At 41.6% G+C, this 10,964-nt stretch overlaps 1 protein-coding gene across 4 annotated transcripts in view; it reads left to right on the forward strand.

The window, feature by feature from the left end:
* KLF8 (Kruppel like factor 8) overlaps positions 1 to 10,964 on the forward strand; it is a 183,475-nt gene that overhangs the window by 67,801 nt on the left and 104,710 nt on the right. For all 4 annotated transcript variants that reach the window (XM_003803509.1, XM_012813853.1, XM_023509036.1 and 1 more), the window contains one exon: positions 3,038 to 3,602. In XM_003803509.1, the coding sequence (XP_003803557.1) occupies positions 3,038 to 3,602 (565 nt within the window). The remainder of the gene's footprint in view (positions 1 to 3,037; positions 3,603 to 10,964) is intronic.

Below are 10,964 nucleotides of genomic sequence, written 5' to 3' on the forward strand. Positions count from 1 at the left end.
AGAAGCTTCTCTGAAGAAGACAGGTGCATGGTCTACAGACACATGAAAAATGCTCATTATCTTTAATCATTAGAGAAATGCAAACCAAAACCACTTTGAAATATCATCTCACTCCAGTAAGAGTAGCCCACATCACAAAATCCCAAAACTACAGATGTTGGCATGTATGTGGAAAAAAAGGAACACTTCTGCACTGCTGGTGGGAATGCAAGCCAATACCTTCCTTTTGGAAAGAAGTTTGGAGAACACTCAGGGATCTAAATATAGACCTGCCATTTGATCCTGTAATTCCTCTACTAGGTATATATCCAAAAGACCAAAAATCACTTTGCAACAAAGATGTTTGCACCAGATGGTTCACTGTAGCTCAATTCATAATTGCCAAGTCATGGAAGATGCCCAAGTGCCCATAGTCTCATTAATGGATTAATGAATTATGGTCTATGTTAAGGTGACCAGACATCCTGCTTTTGGCAGGACAGTCCTGATTTTTAACAATTTGTCCCGCGTCCCACAGTGTTTTTATAAAGTCCTGATTTTTGGAAAGACTGCATGACAAGCTAGGAAATGGCAGGAGAACGGGAAGAGAATATACAGTTTTCGGCTGCCATGTGGCTATTTCACCAGGACATGAGTTTTATATTATTTTTGTTAATTTTATAATGTTAAACTTTAATAATAACGAATAATTGTTGAGAACTGATTATCGAGAACTGCTTATCAAAGTTCACATTGTTGATGAGTTATTAGAATTCAACCACCATTGTTTGGACTTAATGAACAATGGCATTTTTTGGCATTGGCAACGATGAAAACACTTTGTAACTGTCTCTCGGACGATACACATCGTACTGTGTGCTAGTGCTAGTTAAACAAGTGATGTGAACAAATTAGCTATTCAGATAATTTAGGTAAGTAATTTATTTATTTATTTCATGAATTTAGCAGACAGTACTCATATTATTTATATTTTATAGTGGTGGCAAAAAGTCTAGCACTGGCCTTGAAAGTGACTTACGACTTACAAGGTATCATTATTAAAAAAATATATATTGATAAGGAAAAGGTTAAATCTTGGGCATCAGCAAAAATCACAATAGAGAACAAATTGTTGGAAATATTTCATCATTTGGAAACAAACCATGTTCCATACAATAATGCAATAAAAATTGTGGGATATGCGCTGTCCTCAGTACTACTATGAAACCAATTGATAATCACTCACACTTTTATATAAAAGATGAATCACAACTGTAGGCCAGGATGAAGGGGGGAAGGGGAGGGGGAATGGGAAGGCTAGGGGGTGGTTTGATAGAGGGAGGGTTAATGGTGGGACCACACCTATGGAGCATATTGGAAGGGTACAAGTCAAATCTATCAAGTATAGAACACAAATGTCTTAACACTGATTAAGTAAATGAAATGAAAGCTATGTTTATTAGTTGGATGTAAGCACTCCAATTTGTAGAAATAATCAACACATTGAATCACACAAAGTCATAATTGTATTCATGATCTATGTATATATGACTTAATAAAATAAAAAAAAAATTACTCATTGGGGAAAAGAATTCCTATTTAACAGACAGTGGTGGGAGAACTGGCTAGTGACTTGTAGAAGACTGAAACTGGATGCACACTTCTTGCCACTTACAAAAACTGATTCTCACTGGATAAAAGATTTCAATTTAAGACTTGAGAGAATAAAAATTCTAGAAGAGAGTGCAGGGAAAACCCTTGAAGGTATTGGTTTGTGAAAATATTTTATGAAGAAGAATGTGCACAATGCAAGGATAAACTTCAAAATAACTAAGATTTAATTATTGTGGGTTTTTTTTTTTTTTGAGACAGAGTCTCCCTATATCACCCTTGGTAGAGTGCCATAGTGTCACAGCTCTCAACAACCTCAAACTCTTGGGCTTAAGTTATTCTTGCCTCAGCCTCCCAAGTAGCTGGGGCTACAGGCACTCAACACAATGCTGGACTATGTTTTTGTTGTTGTTGTCAATGCTGTCTATATGGCCCAGGCCAGGTTTGAACCCACTAGCCCTGGTGAATGTGGCTGTTGCCCTAACCACTGAGCTACAGGCGCCAAGCCAATTAAGAGCAAATTATAAACGTCTTTCCACAAAAATATAAATAAGTGAAGTGATGGTTATGTTAACCAGCTTGATTTAAGCATTTCACATGGTGTATCAAATCATCACATTGTACCCCATTGTTGTATACACTTATGCTTTAATAAAAAAATAAATCAAAAAATGGCATATACAGTTCACGATATTCTTGATCTTTGAAATCATTGAATTCTTAGAGTGTTTTTAATTAGGTTGGGTCTTTACATTATTTAGCGTATTATTTATAACTCAATTAGTTATTATTATAAAATATGACATAATTTAAAAGTTACACAATTTTGTATGTGTATAACACAACTATTATCATTATTAGCTAAGTATATTATCTGTTATGTCTCTGCAGATAGGAATATCTTTCTTACCTCTTATTTGCCTAGAGGAGTCATATTAATTCTCTAAGACTCATCTAAATATCATTTCCTCCTTAAAACCTTCCCTGTCTAGACAGAAAGAATCATGCCCTTTCCCTTCTAAAACACCTTTCTTTTATGTCTGACACATCTCCTATTACAGTATAACTTGTCAGTTACTCAGATTATTCTGTCATTATAGTTAGTATGTAGGTATGCACTTCTTGGCTATACCTTATTCATGTGTGCTGCCACTCAGTTCATCATAGGTACTAATAAACTACTGAGTTTAATTAATATTACATAATGATTGTGGAGATTAAATGCAATGACTTTTATCAATTGCCTGATACAGTACCAGGTACTTGCTAATGCTCAGTAAAGCTATTCTTGCTTTTCCTCCTTATTGTACTTTTGCCTCATTTTCCCAAACATCATGAATTCATTCTGCAAGAACAGAATAGTTATTTCTGTTTTTCATTGGTCACATGTCTCTTCAACGTACTAACATTATTTTGCATATGTCATTTGTTTATTTATTCATTTTAGGTCACTGGCCCTGTTCTCACCAGAGATCTCAGTGAGACAGCAAACAGAAATAATATGACGTCTCCACCACTCTTGGAAGCCAATCCCATGGCAAACCCAACACTGTTTAATGACATCAAGATTGAGCCCCCAGAAGAACTTCTGTCTAATGATGCTAGCCTGCCCCAGGTGGAACCAGTTGACCTCTCCTTTCACAAACCCAAGGCTCCTCTCCAGCCTGCTAGCATGCTACAAGCTCCAGTACATCCTGGCAAGCCACAGTCTGCTCCCCAGACTCCTGTGGTATCCACTTCAACATCTGACCTGAGTGCTTCAGCAAACATTCCTACCATTCTAACTCCAGGCTCTATCATTGCCTCCTCTCAGGGCACTGGCAGCCAGCAGATCTTACATGTGATTCAAACCATTCCCTCAGTTAGTCTGCCAAATAAGATGGGTGGCCTGAATACCATTCCTGTGGTGGTGCAGTCTCTGCCTATGGTGTATACTGCATTGTCTGTAGCTGGGGGCCCTGCAGCAATTACAGTCCCACTCATTGGAGGAGATGGTAAAAATACTGGATCAGGTAAGCATCAGTATTGGCCTATTCTTTGTCCTCATCTTCCTCCACTACCCTTTTTTGGTCATCCTATCTCTTGTTTCTTTTCTCATTTTTTTTCTTTTTCTTTTTTTCTTTTTTTTAGAGACAGAGTCTCACTTTATCACCCTCAGTAGAGTGCCATGGCATCACAGTTCACAGCAACCTCCTACTCCTGGGCTTAGGCAATTCTCTTGCCTCAGCCTCCCGAGTAGCTGGGACTACAAGTGCCTGCCATAATGTCTGGCTATTTTTTTGTTGCAGTTTGTCCCCGCCACCTGTGGTATATGCTGCTGGCGCCCTACCCACTGAGTCACAGGTGCTGCCAGTTTCTTTTCACCTCTTTCATTATTCTGGAATACTGCTTTGAGATAAATCTTTCATAAACATTGTTTTATCATGTCCCTTTAATGCTTAAGAAATTACAATGACTCTCTGTTCTTAGATCAGGCTTCTCAAATAGGTATGTATATCCTTCAGTGACATATTATCTATTTTCTTGACACCTTTATATTATTTAATAGCAAATAATTTAAAGCATTTTATATTTAACATATGATTGTTAGAGAGTACAATGCAAAACTTGAACAATTTTTTAACATAAAAAATAAACTTCAAAAATAGTTTAAGGTTAATAAAACCTTCACCCTAGGTCTTTCCAAGTGAATGTGTATATTCTTCTATTCCATTAGTAATTCTTTAGTGGAAAAGTTGAGAATCTTTCTATCCTTACTATATTTAACCAATCTTACCGTCTGCTTCTCCCAAAAGTTTTACTTTTCTCCTCCTTACAAAAAAATGGTCTTTGACATATTGCATCTTCTTTATGTTCTATCTCATTTGGCATCTATCATCCTCTGTTTTAGTTTTTTATTTGCCTATATTACAAATCTATGGACATTATACCCAACTGAATTTTAAACTCCTCCAAAATAATACTCTATCTTATTTTGTTGATGTGTGTTTCTCCAGAGTACCTAACATATTGCTAAATAGTAATCGTTCTGCAATAAATAATTTGGCAAGCAAATGAGCTTGAAAATTTGATTAGGAGAGAATTCATATACTGTTATATCCCCTTTTATTTAATTTTAAAAGTAAGGTTAAGATTCAGAAAGGTATAAATTAAGAATCCCATCACTAGTATCTTCCGAAACCCACCTAGTTCCCTTCCTGGAGGTATTTCTACTTTAGTTTGTAATCAGGAATGATCAAAGAAAATTACGTGGTCTATGAAGTGGTTCAAGATATATAACTTCACTACATCTGTTGTATTACAATTGGTTTGAGGTGTCATGCCTTAGGAAAGGCATTGAGGAACTGGTATATAATCAAAAGAGAGAGACCAGGATGGTGGGTATATACAAACTCACATTAAATGAGGAGAGTTAGAGTATTCAAACACATGTCAAATGTTTAGCATGAGTTCAAAATGTGAGATAAGTGGGTGGAAATGACTAGGAGCCAGATTTCACCTCAGTATACTAAGCATCAAGTTGCTAACACTCTGCAGTTGTTTTTTGAATAAAAATATCATTACTGACTAGTTGCTAATTGTGGTAATAGTAAGTATTCATAATGATCTTATAATGTTTTTGAGATATGATATCAATTCTTATAGAGGAAGGGAGAGCCAAACAAACAAACAAAAAGAAAGAAACCAAAAAGGAAATAAAATTCCCTGTGTGAGAGTTTCCTGAGATTAAGGCAGTGGTTACAACAAGGGATGGCAGGAAGGTGCTTTGAATCTATCCCCTTAATATCTATTAGTCTGCCAGAGCCACCCTATTTCTTTCTTTATTTTTTATTGGAGACAGAGTTTCACTCTGTTGCCCAAGATAGAGTGCCACAGCATCATCCTAGCATGCAGCAACCTTAAACTCCTGGGCTCAAGTGATCCTCCTATCTCAGCCTCCAAAGTGGCTCAAGTTATCCTCCTGCCTTAGCCTCCCACGTAGCTGGTACTGTAGGTGACTGCCACAATGTCCTGTTCATTTTTTCTAGTTTTACTTGAGGCAGGATTTTGCTCTTGCTTAGGCTTATCTTGAACTCCTGAGCTCAAGAAATCCTTCCACCTTAATCTCCCAAGAGTTCTAGGATTACAGGAGTAAGCCACCACACTCAGCCCACTAGAGCCACTCTAACCAAGCAGAATAAACTTTATTTATTATTTATTTGTTTTTTGTTGTTTCAGGTCATTGAGGATACAAAGAGGTTACACTGTTTTCATGTGTTAGGTAAAGTCTTTCTTACAGTTGTGTCCCACCCTTAAGGTGTTTAATTAATTTGAGTTTTTCACTTATATGTGTATGTATTTGATTGTCCACTGGTTTCATATTAGAATTGAGTGCATTGCATTATTGCTTGTCCATTTTTGTGATACTTTACTAAGAAGAATGTGTTTCAATTCTATCCAGGTTAATTTGTGTCTGCTGAGGCTGGTAAAGAGTTCCTGACCTTGAGGGAACCACCCAACACAACCCCCCAGAATAAACCTTAAAAGTGTTCATTGTAGTTTTATGCTAAGGACATTAGCTCAGTGGTCTCCAAAAAGAGATGCTTACTAGACCTTAGGTAGAGCACACAAAACAGAGCATAAGAAAAAAGTATTAGGAGGTAGCATGATGGCAGACAGGATGGATGCTTAGCTGAGCCTTCCTAGAGCAAAAGGGCAGAGGAAGAGGGCTGAATCAGTCCCAGTGTGGAATATTGGTGTGCAGTGGTACTTGGAGTGTGCAGTGTGGAAGTGGACAGCTGAGTTTGACTGGGGCTGCCGAGAACTACCACATTTGGGCAAGTTTCAGTGCACTTGTCCAGACTGCCGTGGCGGTAGGTGGACAGTCTTGTGGGGCTATGGTAGTGCAGCCACTCTTTTTGGGAGACTAGATGATGCTTTCCCAAGCAGAATTTGGTGGCCATATTGGATTGCTGGTTCCAGTGGCTCTAACACAGGTGGCAACAAGTAAAGGAAGAGGAAAAGTTCCTGGACAAAGGAAAACCCACAGTGACAAAAGGCCCCAGTAGGGTGGATAAGTGGACATCTTGGGTTCCGGAAGGAAGTAGCCCTTTACCCATAACAGGCTTGGGGGCTCTGAAAAGATTTAAGAAGTAGACACTTGCAAGTGATATTTGGGGTGCTGTCTAGTGCAGCCTTGTGCAGATTGGCAATGGGAAAAACATCTGTGTGGAGGGTAGGGCAAGTTCTCAGATCAAAGACACTCCATTGTGCAGAAGGGCACACCATAGTGCCAGTGGGCAGGCCCCTTGTTGGGAACTTAGGGTGCAGCAGATTGGATTCTGCCAGTGGAGAGCGGTGCTACACTTGGGACAGGCCTAGGGACCTCTGCTCCCCATGTGGATGATTGCAGAGACCTGTCACTGAGGAATTGTGGGGAACTGTGGACTCCCAGATCTCTGGGGGCACAGTGCTGAAGTGGACAGGTGACCATTAGGAACAAAGAAGTTAGCAAACTGCTCTAAGCCTGGAAACCAGAGAGGGGTTAATAGCTGTGTTGTTGGGGGAGGGGTCAAGATGGCCAACGGGCACCAGTCTCTGACAGAAGCTCCTGTTCAGAGGAAAGAATAAAGTCCAGAGAGACACCCAACAAAGTCTAAAACTGGGAGTCCAGCTGAGAGAGAAGAGTGATACCGACAGGACACCTCTTCTGAGACAGGCAGAGACTTCTAGAGGATGCTCCACAGGTACATAAATCTCTTCAAAGGAATAGCGCCCAGCCCCTCCCCCAAGAAAGGTGTGCTTTTCCTCTGTTTCACCTTCAATTGCTCCTCCAAGTCCCCTACAGGCCATGGATGAACTGAGGACCTATTCTCTCACTCCACAAGTGAAAGCTGCCAACAGGGAAGTTTACTACCCTGGAGGAACCCAGTTGAGACTCGGAACACCCTCCCCCAGGCAGAAAAGTGGAAATGGCGTTTGCTCTGCCATTTTGAGTTTACAGTCCACTTTCCCTCCCGTTGCCGGCAGAGACAGGGTAGAGAAGAACCAAGAACAGCATCCATCCACCCTTTCAAGACCAAACCCCTGTCCCGGTCCTTCACTGCTTGATCCACAGTTTCTGCGTGCAGACGGACCCCCCTCAGTCAGCGCATTCTGTGCTCAGCTGTCTCCCCAGCTGCTATCTGCACTTCCCGAGATCTTGGTGCTGGTGACTGGGATTGATGCCTGACAGGGAGGGCTACACACCCCGCCAGGCATCCGCCTCCAGATCTTTGGTGGCTCTTGATGGTGATTGACTTCTGTTGGGTTGGGTCACTGAGCCACGCCCACCTCCCTGAGCCCTGCTGGCCCGCAGCTGCCATTGACTCCTGCCAGGGAAGGTCATGCAGTTCTGCCAGCTGCTTGCCTGCCTCCAGGGCTTTGGTGGCTGGCCAGGGCAATTGACTTCTGCTAGGGCAGGTCAGGCAACCCCGAGCTTGCCTCCTGGGGCCCCCTGGCCCTGGATCACCACCAGCCCCTGCCTAAGAGGGTCGCACTGTCCTGCCAATCACGAGACAGCCTCCAGGGCTTTGGTGACCAGGGAGGGCAACTGACTTCTGCTGGGCAGTTTGCGCAGTCTTGTGCCCACCTCCCAGGGTCTTGTCAGCTGGCAGTCACCAGCAGCTCCCACTGGGAAGGCTTGCGCCATCCAGCCAGCGGCACGCGCACACGCCTCTGGGGCTTGGTGAACTGTGAGGGCAGTTGAATTCTGCTGGGGCAGGTTGCGCAGACGTGCGCCTGCCTCCCGGAACCTCCTAGCGTGCGATCACCAACTCCTGCCAGAGAAGGTTGTGCCATCCCATCAGCTGCACACGTGCCTCTGGGGCTTTGGTGGCTTGCAAGGACAACTGACTTCTGCTGGGGCAGGTCGCACAGCCACGTGCCTCCTCCGGGGGCCTTGCCAGCTTGTGGTCACCAGCAGCTCCTGCCTGGGAGGGTCATGCCATCCTGCCAGCGGTGCACCTGCCTCTGGGGCTTTGGTAGCCAGTAAGGACAACTGACCTCCAATGGGGCAGGTTGTGCCTGCCTCCCAGGGCCTTGACAGCGACACTGACTCCTACAGGGGTGGGCTGCATCACCCTGCCTGCTGGCCCCACCTCCTGGGGGCCAGCCAGGTTGTGCCCAGGAGAAAACTAGAAGAAGCCACTGGCAGAATGTTTTAGGGACAGTTTCTGAAAGGTGCAAATTCAACATGGGACAGAATCAGCAGAAAAACTCTGGCAAACAGAATAACCAGAGTAGATTAACGTCCCCAAAGAAGGATGGGGTAGACACAATTGAAGACCCACTACATAAACAGATATCTGAAATGTCAGAAATTGAGTTCAGAATCTGGATAGAGAGTAAGATCAACAGGGTGGAGGAAAAGAGGGAGCTAGAATTTCAAATCATTCAAAAGCTGTCCCAGGAATTCAATGATTTCAAAGATAAAATGATCAAGGATTACGATACACTGAAACAAGAGGTTGCAGATTTGAAGAGCACCATTGAAACCCTCCGTCAGAGGATGGACGAGGCAGAAGATAGAATCTCCAACACTGAAGACAAAGACTTTGAATGCACCCAGACTTACAAAGATTTTGACAGATGGAGAACAAAGACAGATCTCTCACTCAGAGAGATCTTGGATAATTCGAAGAAAACCAACATTCACCTCATAAGAATCCCTGAAGGTGATGAAGTTGCTTCACAAAACACAGAGGCTCTCCTTAATGAAATTATGAAAGAGAACTTTCCAGACATGCCAAGGGATACTGAAATTCAGATAGCAGACAGCTTTAGAACCCCAACATGACTCAACCTGAACAAGACATCCCCCAGGCATATCATAATCAACTTCACTAAAGTTAACATGAAAGAGAAAATCTTGAAAGCAGCTAGACCCAAGAAAACATTCACTTACAAGGGGAAGAATATTAGAATGACTGCAGATCTCTCTGCTGAAACCTTTCAGGCTAGAAGAGGGTGGTCATCAAACTTCAACCTCCTAAAACAAAACAACTTTCAACCTAGAATCCTCTATCCAGCTAAACTGAGCTTCATTTATGATGGAGAAATTAAATACTTTAATGATATTCACATGCTGAAGAAATTTGCCATTACTAAACCAGCCTTCCAGGATATCCTCAAACCTATCCTCCATAAGGACCAACGCAATCCTCCACCACATAAATAAACCCACCCAGAAAATTTTGATGAAACTCCAATCTCCACAGCAATAATAGGATCAAAGATGTCCAATGAACCTTCTAAAAACTCGACACCCAAAATTATGCCAGGATTATGACTAGTCTCAATCAATGTAAATGACTTAAACTGCCCTCTAAAGAGACACAGGCTGGCTGACTGGATACAAAAACTCAAACCAGATATCTGTTGCATACAGGAAACGCACTTTATTTTAAAAGACAAGCATAGACTCAGGGTGAAGGGATGGTCATCTATTTTCCAGGCTAAATGGAAAGCAGAAAAAAGCAGGTGTTGCAATACTCTTTGCAGATACAATAGGTTTTAAACCAACAAAAGTGAGCAAGGACAATGATGGCTACTTTATATTCGTTAAAGGTAGTCCTCAATATGACGAGATTTCAATTATCAATATTTATGCACCCAATCAGAATGCACCCCAATTTTTAAGAGACACTTGAACAGACATGAGCAACCTGATTACTCCCAGCTGCATCATAGTCGGAAACTTTAATACCCCTTTGGCAGTGCTGGACAGATCATACAGCAAGAAGCTTAGCAAAGAAATTCTAGGTTTAAACCTAACCATTCAGCATCTGGACTTAATGGACATCTATAGAACATTTCACCCTAATAAAACTGAGTACACATTTTATTCATCAGCCCACGGAACATACTCCAAAATAGACCACATCCTAGGTCACAAGTCTAACCTCAGCAAATTAAAAGATTAGAAATTATCCCGTGTATCTTCTCAGACCACCACAAAATAAAAGTTGAACTCAGAAACAACAGGAACTTGCAGACTCAAACAAAATCATGGTAGTTAAATAACCTTATGCTCAATGACACTTGGGTTAAAGACGAGATCAAGAAGGAAATTACCAAATTCTTGGAATTAAACAACAATGAAGAGACGAGTTATCAGAACCTCTGGGATACCACAAAGACAGTCCGAAGAGGGAAATTTATAGCATTACAAGCCTTCCTCAAGAAAATGGAAAGAGAAGAAGTTAACAACTTAATGGGACACCTCAAGCAACTGGAAAAGGAAGAACACTCCAACCTAAAACCCAGCAGAAGAAAAGAAATAACCAAAATTAGAGCAGAATTAAATGAAATTGAAAACAAAAGGATTATACATCAGATTAACAAATCAAAAAGTT

This window comes from Otolemur garnettii, unplaced genomic scaffold, assembly GCF_000181295.1.
Source record: "Otolemur garnettii isolate 467f Iridium unplaced genomic scaffold, OtoGar3 scaffold00318, whole genome shotgun sequence".
In the NCBI taxonomy this organism is placed as follows: Eukaryota; Metazoa; Chordata; class Mammalia; order Primates; family Galagidae; genus Otolemur; species Otolemur garnettii.